The sequence below is a fragment of the Macaca fascicularis genome, chromosome 1, assembly GCF_037993035.2.
Source record: "Macaca fascicularis isolate 582-1 chromosome 1, T2T-MFA8v1.1".
In the NCBI taxonomy this organism is placed as follows: domain Eukaryota; kingdom Metazoa; phylum Chordata; class Mammalia; order Primates; family Cercopithecidae; genus Macaca; species Macaca fascicularis.
The window spans coordinates 13,060,064-13,084,770 of NC_088375.1; the positions used below are offsets into that span (position 1 = coordinate 13,060,064).

General features: G+C 46.6%; 1 protein-coding gene across 1 annotated transcript in view; it reads left to right on the forward strand.

Annotated features, from left to right (window-relative positions):
- Positions 1–395: 395 nt before the first annotated feature.
- The window catches only part of NID1 (nidogen 1), a 95,227-nt gene continuing 70,915 nt past the window's right edge, over positions 396–24,707 (forward strand). Inside the window, exons 1-3 of the mRNA XM_005539724.4 lie at positions 396–633; positions 20,983–21,282; positions 24,443–24,669. Coding sequence (XP_005539781.3) covers positions 409–633; positions 20,983–21,282; positions 24,443–24,669 — 752 coding nt within the window. The 5' untranslated portion in view covers positions 396–408. The remainder of the gene's footprint in view (positions 634–20,982; positions 21,283–24,442; positions 24,670–24,707) is intronic.

Genomic DNA, 24,707 nt, shown 5'->3' on the forward strand with positions numbered 1-24,707 from the left:
GTGGGCGCCGTTCCCGAATCCGGAGCGTTTCCACGTCGCGGGCTCTCCACGACCCAACCCTAATCAGAGGACCATGGTGCGGGTCCCGCGCTCTGCTCCCCCTCCCGGAGGCGCCGTTCGGTGGAAGCCGGGCTGCTTTCGAGAATCGCAGGCACCGGCGCCCACCGCGGGAGGTTACGCTTCGCCCCTCGCCCTCCCCCTCGTGGCCATTGGGCTGCCCCGCGGCGCGCCCGCTGGACGGGGCGGGGCCCTCCCCTTTCCCCTCCGCTCCCCTCCCCTCCCCTATTTCCCGGGGTGGGAACGCCGGGAGGCGGGAGGCGAGGGGGCTGCTAGGGGCGTCCGGTTACATCCCCGCCTTCCTCTGCTCTGGCCGCGGGACCGGGTTTTGCGGGACCGCAGTTCGGGAACATGTTGGCCTCGAGCAGCCGGATCCGGGCTGCGTGGACGCGGGCGCTGCTGCTGCCGCTGCTGCTGGCGGGGCCTGGGGGCTGCCTGAGCCGCCAAGAGCTCTTCCCTTTCGGCCCCGGACAGGGGGACCTGGAGCTGGAGGACGGGGACGACCTCGTCTCCCCTGCCCTGGAGCTGAGTGGGGCGCTCCGCTTCTACGACAGATCCGACATCGACTCAGTCTACGTGAGTGAGCCCCGGGAGGGCGGGCGAGGGGCTGCAGGGCGCGGCTGGCCGGGGGCGCCCGTGGAGCCGGACGGACGTGGGCGTCGCAGGCGGGGACCGGGACCCACTGGCCACCAGGGCACCGGGCACGGCGCAGGGTCTCCCGCCTCTGCAGGGTCCACGAAGGTCTCCCCGACCCGGTCCCTGTCATCCGAAGAGCCGGTCGCGGGGGTCTGGGTGGCTCCGCGCGCCCCCGGCCGTGACCCCGGCACCTCGGTACCCCGCGGAGCTTCCTCCCCGGCGGCTGTGGGCTGCATCGCCGCAGGGAGGTCAGTCCACGACCCTCGGTTGTCCAGTGCCTTCGGGGCTAGGACCCGGCCGGTCCCGGGTAGAGCCAGGTTCTCGCGCGGAGCCTCTGCAGGGCAACAGCCGGAGCTGGGTCGCAGCCTGCGCGCGGGCCCCGGGACTCTTGTGGCTGCGGGAGAGTTTCGCCGGCAGCCTCCTGTGTTTGTGTGCGGACTCCGGATGTGTCTTGGCAGTGATGCTGCTTTCCAGTTGGGCTCGTTTCAGAGTCCAGAGTCCAGAGTCCAGAGCGGGAAACACAGGGCTCCCAGTGATCCAATTTCCTGTGGCCAGGCATTGTCACCACGGAGGCCCCAAACGAGGAGCGGGGCCAGATGACCTGCAGCTCCCTGGAGCCTCCCCGGGACTGGCCGGGCCTGGGGGCGCTGTCAACTTGTTGAAGTCCTTTCGTGCCGCTGCCTTCCTCCGCTGCGCACCATGTGGATTTCATATAAGGCTTGTGTGCATTCCAGAAGTGCGGGGGGTTGGTGGGGGGGAAGGGGGTTGGAACTGCAAACGCGGCGGCTGCAGCCTGTCCTGCCCGTGAAATGGCTGTGCTCCCGGTCTGGCCTGGGCACACTGCGCCTTAGACAACACTCACGTGGAACTTGTAGGCTTTACCTAAAACGAATGAGCCCTTCAAGTCTGGATCCACAAAGAGCCCTCACCCTTGTTGGTTGACTGCCCTGGCCTCTTTGGACACTGATGAAGCCTGTAGATCCCTTTTCAGTATAACGCTTTTATTTCAGTTTTTAGAGAGACGAGGTCTTGCTCTGTTGCCCAGGCTGGGTGCAGTGGCGCCATCTTGGGTCACTGCAGCCTCCAACTCCTTGGCTCAAGCTGTCCTCTGGTCTCAGTCTCCTGAGTAGCTGGGACCACAGGTGAGTGCCACCACGCTGGGCAGTATAAAGTTTTAAATGCATAAAATAAAATCCACAAGATGACCAAGGAAGGCACTTACGTTGAAATACAGATCAAAATATTAAAAAACACACATCTTATGTTCTTATGTACTATATATGCTTATATGCATTTTTTTTTTTTTTTTTTTTTGAGACAGAATCTTTCTCTATCCCCCAGGCTGGAGTAGTTCAGTGGCACAGTCTCAGCTCACTGCACCCTCCATCTCCTGGGTTCAAGTGATTCTCCTGCCTCAGCCTCCTGAGTAGCTGGGATTACAGGTGCCTACCACCATGCTTGGCTAATTTTTGTATTTTAAGTAGAGACATGGTTTCACCATGTGGGCCAGGCTAGTCTTGAACTCCTGACCTCAGATGATCTGCCTGCCTCAGCCTCCCAAAGTGCTGAGATTACAGGTGTGAGCCACCATTCCTGGCCCAATATATGCTTACCTTTTTTTTTTTTTGTTTTTGTTTTTGAGACGAAGTCTCACTCTGTTGCCCAGGCTGGAGTGCAGTGTGAGATCTCAGCTCACTGTAACCTCCACCTCCCAGGTTCAAGTGATTCTCTTGCCTCAGCCTCTTGAGTAGCTGGGACTACAGGTACGCACCACCATGCCTGGCTAATTGTTGTATTTTCAATATAGATGGGGTTTCACCATGTTGGCCAGGCTGGTCTTGAACTCCTGACCTCGTGATCCACCCACCTTGGCCTCCCCAAGTGCTGGGATAACGGCGTGAGCCACCACACCTGGCCTATATGCTTACTTTTAACAACATTAAATAACAAGGTATAGCAGTGGATCCAAGGGCAGTTCAGGTAACGACTGAACTTTGAAGATCAATAGCAATATTCCAAGACACATGCAGCAACTATGATATGATACGAAAAGATCTGTGACTTCTATTAGTGACTGCTTTGTTGCCTGCATTCATAATTAAAGGAAATGCTAAATACCAGTTTTTGGTTTTTTGTTTTTGTTTTTTTTTTGAGACAGAGTCTCGCTCTGTTGCCCGGACTGGAGTGCAGTGGCTCAATCTTGGCTCACTGCAACTCGCACCTCCTGGTTTCAAGAGATTGTCCTGCCTCAGCCTCCTGAGTAGCTGGGATTACGGCACTCACCACCATGCCTGGCTAATTTTTGTATTGTTTAGTAGAGATGGGATTTCACCATGTTGGCCAGGCTAAGTCTTTAACTCCTGACCTCAGGTGATCTGCCCACCTTGGCCTCCTAAAGTACTGGGATTATAGGCATGAGCCACCGTGCCCGGCCAGTTTATGGTTTTTCTCATGTAGAGACCCACTGAATAAGAACCTCTTTTTTTGTTTTCTTTTGAGACACAGTCTTACTCTGTCGCCCAGGATGGAGTACAGTGGCTTGATCGTGGCTCGCTGCGAACTTTGCCTCCCGGGTTCAAGCGATTCTTGTGCCTCAGTCTCCCGAGTAGCTGGGATTACAGACGCTAGCCACCACACCCGGCTAATTTTTGTATTTTTAGTAGGGATGGGGTTTCATCATCTGTAGCCAGGTTGGTCTTGAACTCCTGACCCCAGGTGATCCACCCGCCTTGGCCTCCCAAAGTGCTAGGATTACAGGCCCGCCTAAGAACCCTTTTGTTAAATTGAGACCTGCTCTCTTCCTTTACCTGTGACATCAGACTAACCGCACTAAATTCTAAAGGTCTAGAAAATCTGTTTTTTTTTTTGAGATGGAGTCTCGCCCTGTTGCCCAGGCTGGAGTGCAGTGGCGCGATCTCAGCTCACTGCAAGCTCCGCCTCCCAGGTTCATGCCATTCTCCTGCCTCAGCCTCCCGAGTAGCTGGGACTACAGGCACCTGCCACCAGGCCCAGCTAATTTTTTTGTATTTTTAGTAGAGATGGGGTTTCACCGTGTTAGCCAGGATGGTCTCGATCGCCTGACCTCATGATCCGCCCACCTCGGCCTCCCAAAGTGCTAGGATTACAGGCGTGAGCCACCGCGCCTGGCCTAGAAAATCTATTCTTACAAAACAATTCCTGTCAAAGACTTTCCTGTCTATTTGGGTTTGATCTGCGCTTCCATGAGAAAGGATCCCAGAGGTCTCTTTGCATCTTCTATCTGTCCTGTAGGTTGGGTTCCCAGGAAGCTGACTTTGACTACGCTGGAGATTGGGAGGCAGATTATTTCATTAGGGTGCTCCTTGGGTCCACACCTGTGGAAGGGCGGGAAATGAGGAAGGATTGAGCAGAGGAGAAGCCCAACTGCAAGGCAGTCCCAGTGAAGGTCTCCGCCAGCCCCTGGGGGAGCTCTGGAGCTGGGATGGCCTTGCAGAGTTGTCTCAAGCCTTGAGGGGACTGGGCCCCTGTGCCCTTGCATGGATCAGTGAGTCAGTGAATCACTAGATAAGGGCTGTCCTGGATGGAGATACACCCGGGGGTAAGGCAGGTTTCTCCCTGGAAGTAACCCTCAAAGCTGACAGTGGAGGGCTACATTTCCAGGAGCTGAAGGGGGATCTGGTGACACACTGCAGTGTCCACCCCTATCTACAGCTGTGCAGATACTCTTTGCATATTGATGGAAGAAGGTGAATTGATAGGAAGTGTAGGCACGAAGGGATGGTCTTCACCATTGTAGGCATTAGGAAAGTGTAAGAGACACCCACTAAGAAAGAAAACAGTTATTGGTTGGGTATACCTCTGTATGTTAGAGAGATTTGCTAGTTTTATATGATTTAATCCTCAAAACATTCCTCCCTTTCTTCAGATGAAGAAACAACAATAATATCAATAATTAGTGATATACCCAAGGGCATGTGACCAGTCAAATGCCAAAGCTTGAATGCTAACCCAAGTCTGTGTCTGACTCATAGTACTTTCAAGCATTAAGCCTAAAACATGTAGCAATGGATGTGAGGGATTGCTGTGAGCAAGAGTAGTAAGAGAAGACTTCACAGAGGAGGTGACATTTAAGATTTCGAAGACAGGTCCAATTGCAGTAGGTGGACAGGAAATGGAGAGGCCATTCCAGATGTACTGCAGGAGTAAATGCATGAGGATGGGAAGAAGTTTGGGAAAATGATGAGTATCATCTGATGAAAGCAGGTAGTTCTATTGGAATAGGAGGTTTCTGTCTGGACAGGCATGTGGGGGTCAAAAGATAGAATGCATCAGTTAGCTTTTGCTGTGTAACAAACAATCTTGGCTGGGCACAGTGGCTCACGCCTATAATCCCAGACTTTGGGAGGCCAAGGTGGGAGGACTGCTTGAGCCCAGGAGTTCCAGACCAGCCTGGGTGACATAGTGAGACCCTGTCTCTATGAAAAAAAATAAAAAAGAAACCAACCTCAAAAACCTGTGGCATGTAATAATAAGCATTTATTGCTCACATGTCTGCAATCCAGCTGGCAGTGGGCTGATCTAGGGTGACCTTGATGGGGTATTTGAGATGATTTTGTTCTGCTCCACAGGTCTTTCATCCTCCAAGCCCATTTTGGCTAATATGGTAGCCACTAGCCCTATGTAGATATCTAAATTTGTTTTTATTACAATTAAATACTATGAAAATTTCAGTCTTTCAGTCACACTAGCTGCATTCCAAGTGCTCAATACCCTCATCTCTAAAGTCCAATTTATCTTGGATCTCTAATATTTTATTTTATTTTATTTTATTTTATTTTAATTTGAGATGGAGTCTCACTCTGTCGCACAGGCTGGAGTGCTGTGGCGCAATCTCTGCTCACAGCAACCTCCGCCTCTCAGGTTCAAGCGATTCTCCTGCCTCAGCCTCCTGAGTAACTGGGACTACAGGCGTCTGCCACCATACCCTAATTTTTGTGTTTTTAGTAGGGATGGGGTTTTGCCAAGTTGGCCAGGCTGGTCTCGAACTTCTGACCCCAGGTGATCTGCCTGCCTTGGCCTCCCAAAGTGCTGGGGTTACAGGCATGAGCCACCGAGCCTGGCCTCTAATATTTTTTTGATTGACTGAGTACATTAATTTTTTCAGGACATTGGGTATTATTTTTTGTAAATTGCAGTGCAGTGTTAACATCTGTCATATATTCATTCCACAGATGTTCAACTTCTTGCCTAACAGTGCTAGGCTTTGGGGATAGAGATTGAAAACACCACCAGTGTTGCCACTGCCCTCATAGAGTGTAAGGTCTAGTGATGAAGACAGACATTAAATCAATGATTACGCCTACATTGTGATGAGTTCAGGGCGGGGATATATTGGGGTGAAAGCTGAACTGATTGGAGAGATAGGTGAGCCTCCCCCAGGAGAGCTGAGATCAGGGGGTGAGTGGAGTTTCACTATGAGGAAAGGGGAGGAGGCAGGAGGATGGTTCCAAGGAGGAGGAGGAGGAAGCATGACCACATGTGAGACCCTGTCCCTTGAAAGGAACAGGAGCTTGGTGTGTCCTAGGAATGGAAAAGTGGATGGGAGCGCAAGACAGTGGCGTCAGATGAACTTGGAGAGCTCAACAGGGGTGGATCCCGTAGCACTTGGTAACTCAGACCTTGCCACTCCCAGCCTAAAGCCCTCTAAGGGTTTCCTTTGTGCTTAATGAAATCCAAACTCCTCACGCTGCATGGTCCGCAAAGCCTCAAGTGGCCCAGCCTCGCTGGTCGCTCCGCCCACATGGCTTCCCATGTCCGCCTCATGTGCCAGGCTGCAGCCACCCTGGCCTTCTTTCTCTTCCTTGACCATGGCCAGCTCATCCCATCCGGGTCAGGGCACCTCTCCTCTCCTTTCTGCCGGGGACACCCGCCCCCAGCTCCCTGGGGCTGCGCCCTCCTGTGGTCAGGCCTCTGCTCACATGCAGGCTCTTCAGGGCGCCCTTCCCCATCCACCCCCTCGCTGTCTCCTTCCCCTCATAGCATGTCTAATCACCTAACATTAGTTTGTTTGCTTTTTGTGTTTTTGAGATAGAGCCTCACTATGTTACCCAGGCTGGTCTCAAACTTCTGGGCCCAAGTGATCCTCCCACCTCAGCCTGGCTGATTCTTTAACATTTCATTTGTTTGTTGCCGGTCTCCCCCGTTAGAGTCTGAGCCCCATGAGTGCATGCCCACCATGTTCACCACCATCTGCTGGGTACTAAGGATCGTGCCCGTGGAATATAGTGAGTGCTCTGTTATGATCTGTTGAATGAATGAATGAATGAAAGCCTGTTAGGATTTTAAAAATTTTATTCTATGAAGCAATGAGGAGCCATTAGACATTTCTTTCTTTCTTTTTTTTTTTTTTCTGAGATGGCGTTTCGCTCTTATTGCCCAGGCTAGAGTGCAATGGCGCGATCTCAGCTCACCACAACCTCCGCCTCCCAGGTTCAAGAAGAGATTCTCCTGCCTCAGCCTCCTGAGTAGCTGTGATTACAAGCATGTGTCACCACGCCCGACTAATTTTGTATTTTTAGTAGAGACAGGGCATGTTGGTCAGGCTGGTCTTGAACTCCTGACCTCAAGTGATCCGCCCACCTCGGCCTTCCAGTGTTGGAATTACAGGCATGAGCCACCGTGCCCGGCCATTAGAGATTTCTAAGTAGATGGCTGACACGATTTAACTTTAAAAGATTATCATTTTCTTCAACATTTTCTTCAACAAATAAATGGCATGGTGGGGAAGAAGGAGGAGACCTGGTGTGGGTTAAAGGAGACTTCAGAGACTTGTTGACCAAATGCAAGTGAGGACTTTGTTTCAGTCTGATTAAGACAAATCGGCCGTAAAAAGGTATCTTTGAGACAAACTGCATTTCCAGAAGAGGTATGCATGCAAATGTGTAGATTTCGTTTCTCTTGGGTACATACCTAGGACTGGAATTCCTGGGTCATATGGTAACTCTGTGTTTAATATTTTAAGGAACCGTCGAAGTGTTTTCCAAAGTGACAGCACCATCTGACATTCCCACCAAAAATATATGAGGGTTCTGATTTCTCGACATCCTCACCAACATTTCTTATTTCTGACTTTTTGATTTATAGCCATCCCAGTGGGTGTGAAGTGCTGTGTTGTGAATCTGATTTGCATTTCTCTGATGGCTAATGATGTCGAGAATCTTTTCATGCACTCATTGGCCATTTGTGTATCTTCTTTGGAGAAATGCCTGTTCAAATCCTTTGGTCATTTAAAAAAGTTTTTTTTTTTTTTTAATGGTTGAGTAGGGCATCTTTCAACAAAAATACTTCATAAATGAGACCAGCCTGGTCAACAGGGTGGAACCCCATCTCTACTAAAAATACAAAAATCAGCTAGGTATGGTGCCACGCACCTGTAACCTCAGCTACTCAGGAGGCTGAAGCAGGAGAATCTCTTGAACCTGGGAGGCAGAAGTTGCAGTGAGCTGAGATCATGCCACTGCACTCCAGCCTGGGTGACAGAGTGAGACTGAGACTCTGTCTCAAAAAAAAAAAAAAAAAAAAAAAAGAAAGAAAAGAAAAGAAAAAAGAGAGAGAGAGAAGAATCCTTCATAAATGAAGCTGTATTTTTCACATTGGGTAACAGCAGGCAAGTGATGTCTGATTATTGCTTGGCTTGCCATGCTAAGATTAATACCTGGTGTTAAGATTACAGTGAGATCATGCCTGTCAAGTTATATTTTTCCCCACATGAGCAGCAACTGAGTTATGGGGTGACACTCACTTTGGCCTTATCATCTATTTCCTTGCCCACCAACCTTTCACCTAATAGTTTTAGCATCCATTGATGACCTTTGCCTGAAACAGTAATTAAATTAAAGGTTGCAGGATGCTGTTTTATTTTGTTTTGCTGGTTGCTTGTTTCTGTTATTCTTTCTGCATTTATTAGCTGGCATATTCTGTAAAGAGGTTTTCCTCATCAACCGTGACTTTTGGGTAACACTGATATACTGTTCCTTCTGGAAAGACAGATAAATACTTAACTCTTTTCCTGTAATTTTTTATGTTTAAGTTAAGGAATTTGTGTGATACAGTACTAGGCTCCAGTTGCCACAGGTAAACTTCTGATATCTATATTCAGGTTGTTAAGGAGAAACATGTGTCTCCCCAGAGATTGGGGGTCTCACACCCCAAGGCCCTTGGTGTGGCATCCTCAAGGGCTACTTCTTTGATAGACAAACGAGTAGTTAAAATTTAAAGAACCCAACAATTTTTTTTTTTCCCAGTCAAATTTAGCCTGGGGGGTTGTATATCAACTTTAAGGATACTAATACTAATGAGTTCTGATAACCCACTACCATTGGACAAGCCCCAATCATTTTTAAATGTTGGAAAGTAATCTCAGGTAGAAATTTTCTGCAGAAGAGAGGGGTAACTGATCCAAAGTCACTTGGACATTCACTGGATTAAGCTGAAAATGTTGACTCATCTCTATTACTCTTATGTCAGAGGCATGTGAACAAGAGCAACTCCATCTTGAACAGGGGCTGGGTAAAATGAGGATGAGACCTATTGGACTGCATTCCCTGATGGTTAAGGCATTCTAAGTCAAAGGATGAGGTAGGAGGTCATCACAAGATACAGGTCATGAAGACCTTCCTGATAAGACAGGTTGCAGTAAAGAAGCCCGCCAAAATCTATCAAAACCAAGATAGCAATGAGAGTGACCTCTGGTCGTCCTCACTGCTACACTCCCACCATCGTCATGACAGTTTACAAATGCCGTGGCAATATCAGGAAGCTACCCTATATGGTCTAAAAAGGGAGGTATGAATAATCCACCCCCTGTTTAGCATATCATCAAGAAATAGCCATAAAAACGGGCTACTAGCAGCCCGTGGGGCCGCTCTGTCTATGGCGTAACAATTCTTTTTTTTTTTTTGAGACTGAGTCTCACTCTGTCGCCCAGGCTGGAGTGCAGGGGGACGATCTCAGCTCTCTGCAACCTCCACCTCCCAGGTTCACACCATTCTCCTACCTCAGCCTCCTGAGTAGCTGGGACTACAGGCACCCGCCACCTCGCCCAGCTAATTTTTGTATTTTTAGTAGAGACGGGGTTTCACCATGTTGGCCAGGATGGTCTCGATCTCTTGGGCCTTGTGATCTGCTCGCCTCGGCCTCCCAGAGTGCTGGGATTACTGGCGTGAGCCATGGCACCCAGCTGCTGTTCTTTATTCCTTTACTTTCTTAATAAACTTGCTTTCACTTTATGGACTTGCCCTGAATTCTTTCTTGTGTAAGATCCAAGAACCCTTTCTGAGGGTCTGGATCGGGACCCCTTTCTGGTAACCCTTAGATTGTTCCTCAGCTTTATTTACTAATCCTTTTGCTTCTATTTCTGTTTCATGCCAGAGTCATTTCTTCTGTGGAGTTAATGGGAATCACTTGCAATTTGTACTTGGAATTTTGTTCTGGCACTTATAGTGTTTGATCTTAGGCAAGTTACATAAACTGAAACTCACTTTTTCTCAAAGAGTGAAAATGATATTAATCTTTACTAGGTTTAATGAGATAACTACAGTAAAAATGCTTTGTAAACTGTAAAGTGCCTTGCAAATGGATTAGGCTCCAGGTCCACTTGTGGGCTCTAGGCTGAAATTAATCAGTCTCCACTTTGATTGTGTCCCGGATTTGCCTATTTTCTGGACTTCCTTTTTGTGTTTTACGTTTTTTTGGATTCATTTTGTTTTCCAGCTTTTCGTAGCTGCCCAGTCACTAACTTTGAAGCCATCCCAAAAAACATTGCAACTTGCATGACTTTTGCCCCCACTGTGTCTAAACTAGGCAGCCAAGTGTAACAGAAAGAACATGGGTTATGGACTCCAGCAGATGTGGGTTCCGATCTTGGTTCCATCACTTGCTGGCTGTGTGACATTAAAGCTAAATTAAAATCTCTTGTCATTTCCTTGTCTGTTTCAAGTATGTGAAAACAGGGATGATTGTACTAAATGCCTGTTGTATGATATTTAAAAGATAAAAAGAGCCTTAGTAAAGGACCTCAACATTAGGTGACAGCCAATGTTTGCTAGTTTCCACTCTTTATGTTAAATTATTTTAAGTTCCCGTTGCCTCCCACCCATGGAGTTTGCTTTTGCAAGTTTCACTGTCTTCTCAGTACAGCGATTTGCATTTGTAAAAGGACGGTGTTTTTTTCTTATTTGTTTCTACCTCAAGTATTCTCTAAACACACGTTTTGGAGAAGGCTCCCCCCAAACTATTGCAGGCCGCTTTCTGCCCTGGGGACTGTTACTAGGCTCATTTAAGCCCCCACAAAATGGCTGTTGTTTCACTTTTTCAGGGTGTATTTGGACATAAGAAATCTAACATAAATTATAAATTTTTTGAGCATCTGCATATAGACTTTCTCCAGTGATTCTTACTGTCTGAAAGTTCACATGAAAGAAGAAATGAGACAGGAAATGCTTTCTAAGATGGCAAACGCCCTCCCATTATAAGTTAGGTGCTCTGTCCATCCCCTTCTTGTCAGTTGGGTTGAAACAATTGTACATAAGTGGTTCCAGCTGTTACCCATGTGGTGCTTGGCATTTTCACCCTGGGTTTTTTGTGATCTAATTGACATGCTCTGCCCTAGGGCAGCTGGATGAAAAGTTGTATTGTTTTCTGTGTTTTTTGGGGTGAGTGGGAAGACATGGTTCTGTAAAGGGGCATTAGTTTTACTAGCCGCATAGTGAGCTGAAGTTTAACTTTGCTAAAGGAACTTTTTCCCAGTGTGAACTGATATTGTAAGCAGTATTTCAGGGAAATATTTACATTGCTCAACATGTTGGAAATAGCTGTTTTTCAGTAAAGAAGTTTTTACTCCTTAATGCAAATTCACAAAGAGCTTCACCTCGGCAATATTTGGTTACCTTAAGTTACCTTAAGATGATAGTATTACATTATTATTATCAGCAGCACTCTCAGTGACTCAGACGGGCTTTCTCAGAAATGCATTCACCCCATGAGGGTTTTGCAATATGATCAATATAGCAAGGAATGTGCTGCTGCCATTGGGAGTCAGGGGTCTAAGATGCCAAGTGCAAACTTAGAGAGGCAGACAGAAAGAAACATGTGATAAACCCTGGTTGGGAGGTCAGAAAGCCTTCACAAGGGAAAATGAGACTTTGCCAAGCACATGAGCTGAGGATTATCAAGAAGGCTTTTCCCTTCCCTTCCCTTCCCTTCCCTTCCCTTCCCTTCCCTTCCCTTCCCTTCCCTTCCCTTCCCTTCCCTTCCCTTCCCTCCCCTCCCCTCCCCTCCCCTCCCCTCCCCTCCCCTCCCCTTTCTTTCCTTCTTTCCTTTCTTTCTTTCCTTCTGTCTTACTCTGTTGCCCAGGCTGGAGTGCAGTGGCGAGATTTCAGCTCATTGCACCTTCAGCCTCCCGAGTAGCTGGGATTACTGGTGTGCATGATCACGCATGGCTAATTTTTGTATTTTTAGTAGAGACAGGGTTTCACCATGTTGGTCAGGCTGGGCTCAAACTCCCGACCTCAGGTGATCCGCCCACCTCAGCCTCCCAAAGTGCTGGGATTACAAGCGTGAGCCACCACACTCAGCTGAGGAGGTTTTCAAGAAGGAGGGAATCGTAGATCCAAAAGCATGTAGTGTTAACTAGGAGAGACACCATGGAGAGTTTGGAGAATCAAAAGCAATCTAAAATTTTTTTTCTGGCACATTTCTCCTCTAGCCTTTTACTCACCAACATTCATAAAAACTAAATCGTGGTCTCATAATCCATGTACTTTTTTGAGACAGAGTCTTTCTCTGTCACCCAGGCTGGAGTGCAGTGGTGCAATCTCAGCTCACTGCAACCTCTGCCTCCCGGGTTCAAGCGATTCTCCTGCCTCAGCCTCCAGAGTAGCTGAGATTACAGGTGCCCACCACCACGCCTGGCTAATTTTTGTATTTTTAGTAGAGATGAGATTTCACTATATTGGTCAGGCTGGTCTCAAACTCCTGACCTCAGGTGATCCACCTGCCTTGGCCTCCCAAAGTGCTGGGATTATAAGCATGAGCCACTGTGCCCGGCCTGGTGTACTTTTTAAACTAGTACAAATGTAGTGAACAGAAGGTAATACTGGTGACTGCTGTGTAATACTTAGGTTTCATAATTTCTTTTTTCTGGACTCAGGGCACTGTATGGGGTCCCTCAGGCTCTGTAACTTTTGATTAGTTTTAATGACAAAATCTGCTTTCACCAGCACCATCTTCTGCTCATTAATGTGGTCTAATGTGCCCAGTGCAACTAACACTCCTGTGTCCCTGGGAGGGGAGTGGCAGTGGTAGGAATGTCTGGGGAAGGAAGAAATTCAAAGATCATGAGGGATGGAGGTAGAGAGTGGAATGATGGTTACCAGATGCTGGGAAGGGTAGGGTAGGGGATGAAAAGAGGTTGGTTAATGGGTACAAACATCCAGTTCAATAGAAGGAGTAAGTTCTAGTGTTTGATAGCATAGTAGAGTGACTACAGTTAACAAATATTGTATATTTCAAAATGGCTAGAAAGGAAGCTTTGAAATGTTCCCAATGCAAAGAAATGATAAATGTTTGGGGTGGTTAATTTCCTAATTATCCTGATTTGATCATTACACATTGTATGCATGTATCACAATATATACTCCACATGCACCCCATAAATATGTACAAATATGATGCATCAGTACAAATAAAATAATAAAGTGGATCTTCACCGACACAAAAAGGACAGTGAAGGAGTCCCGCTTCTTCATTTTAGCTTTGTTGCTTGTGCTTTTGGTGTCATGTCCAAAATGTTATTGTCAAGATCAATATCAAGGGGCTTTTTCCTTAATGTTTTCTTCCAGGAGTTTTATAGTTTCAGGTCTTACATTTAATTCTCCAATCCACTGTGGGTTAATTTCTGTGAGTGCTATAAAATAGGGGTCCATTTTCATTCTTTTGCAGGAGGATATCCAATTTTCCCAGCACTGTTTATTGGAGAGACTGCCTTTTCTCATTGTGTGTTCCTGGTGACCTTGTCAAATGCTAGTTGACTGTAAATATGTGGGTTCACCTCTGGGCTCTCAGTTCTGTCCTGTTGATCTATCACGGCTATCTGTGATAGCTTTGCTAGCCAACTTGATTGTGGTATTCATTTCACAACATATACCTGTATCAAATCACGTTGTACACTCTAAACTTATACACATTTGTTTGTCAGTTATACTTCAATAAACCTGGAAAAACAAAACCAAACAAAAACAAGGACAATGAGCCACAGGCCCCACTGACAGAGAATGTTAGTCTTGGCTTATCTATTAGAACCATTTGCCCTTCTTTGCTGAATTTCAGATCAATCAGGTTTGTTATATGTTTTTTTTTTTTTAATTTTTTACTCTATTTTTGTTTTTTGAGATGGAGTCTCACTCTGTTACCCAGGCTGGAGTGCAGTGGCGTGATCTTGACTCATTGCAACCTCCACCCCCTGGATTCAAGTGATTCTCATGCCTCAGCCTTCCCAGTAGCTAGAATTACAGGTGTGGTTAGCCACTGCACCAGGCCTGTTATATGGTTTTTAAAAATAAACTTTTATTATGAAAAATTTCAAATATACTAAAAAATATAATGAACTCCCCTGTATTCATTACCAGCTCCAACAAGTAGCAATTTGAGACTAATCTTCTTTCATTGATGTCCTCACTTATTCCTAACGTTCCCTCCCCATCCCAAACTGAATTATTTTTAAGCAAATTCCAAATATTTTATCTTTCTGTAAATGTTTCAGAATGTACCTCAAAAGAAAAGACTCTTTAGGCCGAGCCCAGTGGCTCATACCTATAATCCCAGCACTTTGGGAGGCCAAGGTGGGTGGATCGCTTGAGCTCAGGAGTTCCAGACTAGCCTGGCCAACATGGTGAAACACTGTCTCCACTAAAAATAGACAAATTAGCCAGGTGTGGTGACACACACCTGTAATCCCAGCTACTTGGGAGGCTGAGGCAGAAGAATCGCTTGAACCTAGGAGGTGGAGGTTGCAGTGAGCCGAGACTGCACCACTGCACTCCAGCCTGGGTGACAGAGTGAGATTGTCTCAAAAAAAGAAGATTCTTTAAAAAAACAAAATAGTAAAATCATGATCATACTTTAAGAAATGATAATAATTCCTTAATATTGTCTAATGGTGCAAATATTGTCTAATATTGTGCAAATGGTTTCATGAAATGTTTTATTTTGCTTTTCAGTTGATTGGTTTAAATCAGGGCCCAGACAAAGCCTACATATTGCATTTGGTAGATGTGTCTCTTAGGACTTTTGTTTTGAGATGAGGTTTTGCTCTTGTAGCCCAGACTGGAGTGCAATGACATGGTCTTGGCTCACTGCAACCTCCGCCTCCCAGGTTCAAGTGATTCTCCTGCCTCAGCTTCCTAAGTAGCTGGGATTACAGGCACCTGCTACCATGCCCAGCTAATTTTTGTATTTTTAGTAGAGACGGGGTTTCACCATGTTGGCCAGGCTGCTCTCCAACTCCTGACCACAGGTGATCTGCCCGCCTTCACCTCCCAAAATACTGGGATTATAGGAGCAAGTCACCTTGCCTAGCTATCTCTTAGAACTTTTAAAATCTACAGGTCCTCCCCCAATCCCCAGCTCTTTTTTTTTTCTTTAAAATTTATTTTTCAAGAAACTAGGTATTTCTCCATTTTAGTGCTTTATATTCTGGATTTTGCTGATTGCATCCCATTGTGTCCATTAGCATGTTCTTCTGTCTCCTATATTTCCTGTAAACTGGCGTTTAGATCTGGAGACATGACTGAATTCAAGTTGTGCACTTTTTATTTTAGTAATTGGCATTTTACTCCAGTGGCAAGAACGGCAGTAATGCATAGTTCTCTGACCCTTCATATCACCTACAACTGAGCTCACCCTCAGGCCTTATTTCTAAAATAACCTGGGTACACAGGTCTTATCCTGCTTTGAACCTACCTGTCCCCTATGTTGGAGGAAGTCAAGAAGTGGGGAGACTCGTATATATCAGACCATGTGTAAGCTCTGGAACTACCGTGGTGACCAAGACAAATAGAGTGCCTGACCCTGAAGAAATGACCACATAGTGGGGAGAACAGCCGGAACCTACCAATAGGCAGGAAGAAGACATATCAGGGGCTGGGGGTGTGAGGGAAGGGAGAAAGGAGTGAGTGGAAGGAGCTTCCACTGGAGGGGATGCCAGGAAGCTCTGAGAAGGCACTATTTCAGCTGAGGAATAAGGATAAGAAGGGCCAGTCATGTGACTAAGGAGGTGGTGGGGTTGGGCGGGGGCGTGCTGGTGGTAGCTGAGATGGAGAAAGTGCCATATACAGTAACTTCTCACTTACCATTGTGGATAGGTTCTTGGATACTGTGGCTTTAAGCTAAAAATGCATAACTAAACCGATTTGACTGTAGGGTAATTGACAGAAACAACATTTAAGTTCCTATGGCTTATTTCTGGTCAGGAACACATCACCAAAATTCCCATAAAGCCCAAAACACTTCTAGTATTAAACATTGAAATAAATAAATGTGAGCTATACATACATTTAAGATGAATAAAAACAACCAAGATATTATTTACCCAATTTTTGATGAATCAGTGAATAATGGAGGTCATGGTGGTAGTGGGATCAGACAAGGAAGAAATGTTTGCAAAGCAACATTGTCAGCACTTCTGATCCATGAAGTTCAAAAACAAACAATCACAAATCCGACAGCTTGCTGAGTGCTTTTGTACAGCATAATTTATTGGTGTGCATTTGGGTGATTATTCGTACTTGATGCATTTTCATTCTGTGATAATTTGTATTCATTCATTCATTTTCCAGCTGCTTATTCCAGTTCAGAGTGGAGGGTGGCCGGAGCCCATCCCAGCAGCTCAGTGTGCCAGGCAGGAGCCACCCTGGACAGGATGCTGTCCTATCGCAAGAGGGCTCCCACACACCCACACTCATTCACCATCAGACAGTTTAGACGCGCCAGTTCACCCAGCTTTGGCATAGCTTTGGGATGGGGAAGGAAGCCAGAGTACCCAGAGAAAACCTACGCAGACATGGGGAGAACACGGACACACAGATGGTGGCTCCAGCCGGGAATAGATTTTTTTTTTTTTTTCTCATCAATGTTATAACAAAACAAGGTTGAATGCAATGAAGTTATTTGAGGACCTGCTGTAGTTGGAGATAGGACATGCAGCGTGAGTGGTGAGAAAGCGGAAGGAACCAGGACCCACTTCCAGGTTCCCTGGCTTCACCAACTGAGCGAATGTTGGTGATGGCCTGGGCATCAGTGGCCGCACGGGCCTGAGGACTCCCCAGCCCAGTCCCCTTGGGGATTGTGCTGGAGTCTGTGCCTCCTTCCGCCTGAGTGCCTGTGTCCCTTCCCTTTTTGCTCCCTGCCCTCCTGCTGTTGAGTTGCCCAATGTTACTTTCAAAAGATGGAGAAAAGGAACAAGGCTGATAGGAGCATCACGCATTTGACAGACTTTGCAAAATGAGACTTGCACCCAAGTAGACGGGAATATTGTTCATCAACTTTGCTATTAACTGTTACTTCCAGGAAAAAGAAGTTTACAGGGTAGAAGGTTAAAGCTAAGAATTCAGTGAAACTTCTGGACATTCTGCATGTTATATTTATCTTTGAAGTCATCTTTCTTCATTATCACAGACGATTGAGCTGAATGTTCAGTAAAACCAGCTGAAAAATAATTTTCCAATGCAAATACTAATGAGGGTTACACGACCATTGTCCAAAGCATTTGCAGTGCTGCAAGACATTTGTCTAAAAACCTGACTCTTAAAACACTCCTTGTGAAAACAGAAATATTCCCATGCCTAGAAGACACTGAGAGTGTTTTCAAAATTATTGGACTGATTTAAATTTCTTTCTTTTTTTTTTTTTTTTTTGAGACGGAGCTTCGCTCTGTCACCCAGGCTGGAGTGCAGTGGCGTGATCTCGGCTCACTGCAAGCTCCACCTCCCGGGTTCACGCCATTTTCCTGCCTCAGCCTCCCGAGTAGCCGGGACTACAAGCGCCCGCCACCTCGCCCGGCTAATTTTTTATATTTTTAGTAGAGATGGGGTTTCACCATGTTAGCCAGGAGAGTCTCCATCTCCTGACCTCGCGATCTGCCCACCTCGGCCTCCCAAAGTGCTTGGATTACAGGCATGAGCCACTACGCCCGGCCTGGACTGATTTAAATTTCACTGGAAAACAGCTTTGTAAAACTAAATTGTCTGGATGTGGCCTCCCTGTGATCACTTCCCACCAGCAGCTGCTCACTGCCAACTTCTGGCGGCTCAAGAGAGTGAGCCGTTTCCCACGCTCCCACATGGCAGCTCCCTGGGATGCTTGTGCTAGGAGATGTTTGGGTCCCTGGAAGGGAGACAGAGGGACCAGCTGGGAGAAGCCCCTTGTCTGACTCCCTTCTCCGCAGCCTGCCAGTATCTTCTAGAAAAGCTTTGCTGGTGCCTGGTGATGATGGAAAATATGTCACCCAAAGAGTTAATAACCCATAACATGTGGTTAAAAGAGAAGGTTTTGTTAAGTCTGCATTTCACTCTCAGAGCTCTGGTTCCAGTCCTCACCTGGGAGCCAATCGGTTCTGTACATTGAACCTTTTTATTAATAACAAGTTTTTGGCATATTGAGAGTTTGCTCTTTAGTTCCTCTCTCTTTTTCTGCCCCTGCCCTCTCCTCTAGTAATGAGGTGTGAAGAGACTGAGGGATAAGACTCTGGGAGGAGGAGGAGGAAAGGGAGGGGGAGAGGGAGGGGGAGGGAAACAAGTGGCCTGGAAAACCCACTGGCCTTCTAACAACTGAGGGTTGCTATTCTGGACTCGTGTTTTTCCAATCTGTAGCTCTTAAAGTGTAAAATAAAGTACAGTTTGCAAAATCTCTCCCTTTTGATTAGGGAATCTTTTTCTTTCTCTTTTCCCTCCCTCCCTCCCTCCCTCCCTCCCTCCCTCCCTTCCTTCCTTCCTTCCTTCCTTCTTTCCTTCCTTCCTTTCCCTCCTTCCTTCCTTCCTTCCTTCCTTCCTTCCTTCCTTCCTTCCTTCCTTCCTTCTTTCCTTCCTTCCTTTCCCTCCTTCCTTCCTTCCTTCTTTTTTTCCTTCTTTCTTTCCTTTTTTTTTTTTTTGAGACAGTCTTGCTCTGTTGCCCAGGCTGGAATGCATCAGTGCGATCTCAGCTCACTGCAGCCTCCGCCTCCTGGGCTCAAGCGATTCTCCTGCCTCAGTCTCCCAAGTAACTGGGACTGCAGGCGCTTGCCACCATGCCTGGCCAATTTTTTTTTTGTATTTTTAATAGAGACAGGGTTTTGCCATGTTGGCCAGGCTGGTCTCGAACTCCTGCCCTCAGGTGATCCACCCATCTCCACTTCCCAAAGTGTTGGGATTACAGGCGTGAGCCACAGCGCCCAGCTAGGGGGTTTTTTTCTTTCAGTTCACAGATTATCTAAGGAAAATTATCACTGGCTTGGTCTTCCATGTCATCAGTGGATTGTGTACTAACAAGAAAGTGAGGGGTGTTAGACCTCGTTGGTGAGCCTGAGTGCCCCCACACCAAGGGGCGGTTTGCCATAATATCTCAGGGGCCCTTTTCCCATTTTCCCAAGGAGAATGGGTTTTAGCTGAGTATGAACACTGATACCGTTTTTTTTTTTTTTTTTTTGAAACGGAATTTCTCTCGTTGCCCAGGCTGGAGTGCAATGGCGCTATCTCGGCTCACTGCAACCCCCACCTCCCAGGCTCAAGTGATTCTCCTACCTCAGTCTCCCGAGTACCTGGGATTACAGGCATGTGCCACCATGCCTAGCTAATTTTGTATTTTTATTAGAGATGGGGTTTCACCATGTTGGTCAGGCTGGTCTCAAACTCCTGACCTCAGGTAATCCACCCGCCTCGGCCTCCCAAAGTGCTGAGATTACAGGTATGAGCCACCACACCCGGCCACTGATATCTTTTAATAGGCAGTTATAACTGATTTCAAGGAGGCAGTTCATGAAGTAATTAAAAGGAACAGTTTTGGAAAAGGACCAATTTTGCAGTCAGACTCTGTGGGTTCAAATCCCAGTGTTGCCACTTGTTACTTGGTAACTTTGGACACATTGATGAATTTGCCTAATTTTCCCCATCAGAAAAATATGGATATTAGTAGTTCTTAGTCTTTGTTTTTTTTTTTTTTTTTTTTCCTGAGACGGAGTCTTGCTCTGTTGCCCAAGCTGGAATGCAGTGGCACGGTCTCGGCTCATTGCAACCTCTGCCTTCTGGGTTCAAGTGATTCTCCTGCCTCAGCCTACCGAGTAGCTGGGATTACAGGTGCCTGCCACCACACACCCGGCTAATTTTTGAATTTTTAGTAGAGATGGTGTTTCACCATGTTGGCCAGGCTGGTCTTAAACTCCCAACCTCGTGATCTGCCCACCTCGGCCTCCCAAAGTGCTGGGATTACAGGCGTAAGCCACCACGCCCGGCCAGTAGTACCTAGTCTTAAGTTCTTCTGAGCATTAGATATTAGTAAAATGCCTGGAACATGGTGAGTATTCAGTAAATATTAGCTATTATCCTGACACATTAAAGTATTCAAAATAATTAGTGATACCATAATGCCCCATACAGATTTGCTTCTTGACACTATATTGTGTCGTCATCTCTTTGTGTCAGTCCTTTCTCTTATCCTTCTGGATTGTGGGTTTCTTAAAAGGTGGGGGCTGGACCTTAACCATTTTTTTCTTTCTTTCTTTTTTTTTTTTTTGAGACAAGGGTTCACTCTGTCACCCAGGCTGGCGTGCAGTGGCGTGATCATGGCTCACTGCAGCCTTGATTGCCCAGGGCTTAAGCAATCCTCCCAGCTCAGCCTCCCAGTTAGCTGGGACTGCAGGCCCGTGCTACCAAGCCTGGCTAATTTTTGGTATTTTTGTGTGGAGATGGGATCTCACTTTGATGCCCAGGCTCCCAACCATTTTTGTACGCACACCAATTAGCAGTCCTGGTAGGGAGTGATTACTCCCTTTTTCGAGTAAATTCACTGGGATTTGAATAATGACTCTTGTTCTCTTTTCACACAGCCTGTTTTGCCTAGAAAAGAATGCTGGGATCTGCAGTTCAGGCTCGTATCTCTCTCAGATTCTGTTGTATTTTACATAGCATGGGTACTGGTGACAGTATTCTGGGAGTGGGCACTCAGTCTTACTGAGAAAGGACCCGTTTCTGCATATTCCTTTTAACCACACTTGGTTTTCTACAGGTCACCACAAATGGCATCATTGCTACGAGTGAACCCCCGGCCAAAGAATCCCATCCTGGGCTCTTCCCACCAACATTCGGTGCAATCGGCCCTTTCCTGGCAGACTTGGACACGACGGATGGCCTGGGGAAGGTTTATTATCGAGAAGACTTATCCCCCTCCATCACTCAGCGGGCAGCAGAGTGCGTCCACAGAGGGTTCCCAGAGATCTCTTTCCAACCTAGTAGCGCGGTGGTTGTCACTTGGGAATCCGTGGCCCCCTACCAAGGGCCCAGCAGGGAGCCGGAGCAGGAAGGCAAGGTAAGCGCTCCTCCAGGTCCAAATGCAGGTGAGCAGACACACTGGCTCCATACACTTTGGTTTCATGGTTTGTGCTGCTTGGACATACATTATACACCACTGATAAAGACAGGAAATCCAAAGCGAAATCTAGTAGGCTGCTTCCTGCAGGTCCTAAACCTCCAAAAGCTTATCTGCAAGGTTGTATAACTATGTTTCAATGACAAGTAGACATAAAGAAAGCCAGCTCCTGGTAAGACAGCTACGTGGCAAAAATGGCATTGATAAATGGCATCTCCTGGCTGCTCTTACCTTAGGTGGCAGACAGTGGAAGGATAGTTTCTTTCCTTTCCCCTTTCCCCTCCCCTCCCCTCCCCTCCCCTTTCCTTTCCTTTCTTTTACTTTCCTTTTTCTTTCTCCTTCTTTCCTTCCTTCCCTCTCTCTCTCTTTCTTCTTTCTTTTTCTTTTTTTTTTTGAGATGAAGTCTCTCTCTGTCACCCAGGTTGGAGTGCAGTGACACGATCTCAGCTCATTGCAGCTTCCATCTCCCAGGTTCAAGCAATTCTTGTGCCTCAGCCTCCCTAGTAGCTGGGATTACAGGCATGCGCCACCACACTGGCTAATTTTTGTATTTTTAGTAGAGACGGGGTTTCACCACATTGGCCAGGCTGGTCTCAAACTGCTGACCTCAAATGATCCACCCACCTTGGCCTCCCAAAGTTCTGGGATTACAGGTGTGAGCCACGGAGCCTGGCTAGAAGGATAGTTTCTGATTAGAGAAATTATTAATATGAAACAAAAGGTGAAAATAGCAAAGTACTCCTGAGGTATGCAAAGATAGAAAGGTAAAGCCCAGACTCTAGTTGGGGAGATAAGGATCATTTGGACCAGGTGAGTGGTTCAAAACCCAAGTATTATCATAACCCAGGGTTGGCACCTCCGTGGGCACAGTCATCAGGGAGGGCTTGAAGGACCAGGCTGTAGAGCACCGGCTTGCCCTTGAAGGAAGCAGGGCCTTTTAGTAGGTCAGGAACTCATTGCTAGACCTGAAGTGACTTTTTAGGGCAGGCCTCGATTTTCCCTTGGAAAAATAATTTCTCTCTATCATAACTTCACTTTTATAGGATAATGAGGAAGAGAGAAACCTAATGGGTCCCAGAGCACTTCATATAAATGGGAGGTATTTCGGGCTGGTGGTTCCTAAAGTGTCTACCGCAAAACACCAGTCCTATAAGATAGTCCTTGAGGAAAAGGCCTTCTAGTTTGGGAAATGCTAAAACTGTATCTCCCTCTTGGTGATTCACCCTGAAAAGTCCTGCAGTCAGGAAACTTGCAACCTGCCTGATGCTGTCTTTTTTTTTTTTTTTGAGACAGAGTCTTGCTCTGTCACCCAGGCTGGAGTGCAGTGGTGCCATCTTGGCTCACTGCAATCTCCATCTCCCGGGTTCAAGCGATTCTCCCGCCTCAGCCTCCCAAGTAGCTGGGACTAAGGGCGTGAGCCACCATTCCAGCCTTGCCGAATATTGTTTAACTGAGCAGTCTCCAAACCTGTGATCATACCTCTTCCCTTCCCCCGCTCCATAAAGGTTGCATTACATCCCACAGAGCACACTTTGGGAAAGTCTGTTATGGGCCTGCATGACACATTTTGCTTGCCAACTGTTATCTGTCTGAGTGCCAAATTTCAAAACAGCTTAAATGTTAAATGTCTCAACTGCCTCCCTTTCACTTGGGGATAAACGCCCAGCCCCTTGGTATGGAGCCCTTGCCTGCCTCTTGGGCCTAATCTGTTCCACCTCCACATACCCTTTGTAGCCGCTGTACCAGATTACATGTAATTCCCTGACCTTGCCCTCGCTCTTTTTTTTAAATCCACAGTATCTTGCACAGGCTGTCCTCTCTGCTTGGGACATCCCCTCTGTGACCCCCCTACAAGTGGCAGCTTCCTCCTGCTTGTTCATTCAGACTGGGCCCTCCTGTGAGGCCTTGACCAACCACAGCCTCCTGGCATGGGACGCACTCCCACCCCTCCTGGCATGGGACGCTTCCTCTTACAGCTCCTGCAGCGCTTTGCAAATGTTTCGATTACAGACTGCAACCTCAGGTTTTACAATGTTTTGTTCAAATGTCAGCCTTCCCATCTAGACCGTAGATTCTTGAGTGCAGGGACCACATATTTTTTTCTTCACATCCACAGAGCTCAGGACGATGCCTGGCATGTCGGAAAGGTACTAATATTTAAAGAATACTTTCTCTGTGTCTGATCTTTCTTTCTTTCTTATTCTTTTTTTGAGATGAAGTTTCACTCTTGCCGCCCAGGCTGGAGTACAATGGCATGATCTCAGCTCACCATAACCTCCACCTCCCGGGTTCAAGCGATTCTTCTGCCTCAGCCTGCCAAGTAGCTGGGATTACAGGCATGCGCCACCACGCCCGGTTAATTTTTTGTATCTTTAGTAGAGACGGGGTTTCACCATGTTGGCCAGGCTGGTCTTGAACTCCTGACCTCATGATCCGCCCGCCTTGGCCTCCCAAAGTGCTGAGATTTCAGGCATGAGCTACCGGCATGTGCCTGCTCTTTCATATGTGACCTCATGTAGTCTTCCTCATTTCTGTGAAGGAGGTGGTTTTATCTCCATTTTACAGATGCAAACATCGAGGCTTAGGGAACTCAAGTATCATGCCCAAGGTCACATAATAATGAGTAGAGCAAAGATTTGGATCCAAGTCTGTTTTCTCCCAAATCTCATGTTTTTCTTTTTTTTCCTACTGTATGATGCTTGGGTTCAATAAATGTTTGTTAAATGATGAATGTGGTTGAATATGTTAACAGCCATGGAAACAAATTCTGTGGGTAAAAATTTCCTAAATTGCATGAGATTTTAGGCCACCATCTGGAGGTACCATCTGTATAATTTTTCGTTAACCTTAGGGCCACAGTTACGCAGAAGATATTTATGAATTAATCAGAAAATGTCATGTTGACCTAGTCTTAGGGATATTTCAGTGGAACTATCCCGGAATCTTTGGTTCTTGCTACAAAAGTTCTTCTTTTAGAATAAGGTGAAAATATTGCCATCTCTTTACAGCACTGTATACTTTATAGATAGTCTGGCGAATAACACATTTTAAGATCTATAGATATTTTTCCGAGTAACTGAATTTTAACTCATCTTCACAGAGAAACACGTTCCAGGCTGTTCTAGCCTCCTCTGATTCCAGCTCCTATGCCATTTTCCTTTATCCTGAAGATGGTCTGCAGTTCCATACGACATTCTCAAAGAAGGAAAACAACCAAGTTCCTGCCATGGTTGCATTCAGTCAAGGTTCGGTGGGATTCTTATGGAAGAGCAACGGAGCTTTTAATATATTTGCTAATGACAGAGAATCAATTGAAAATTTGGCCAAGTATGCTTTCTTTGTTCTTCAGTGGATTCTCCTCTTAA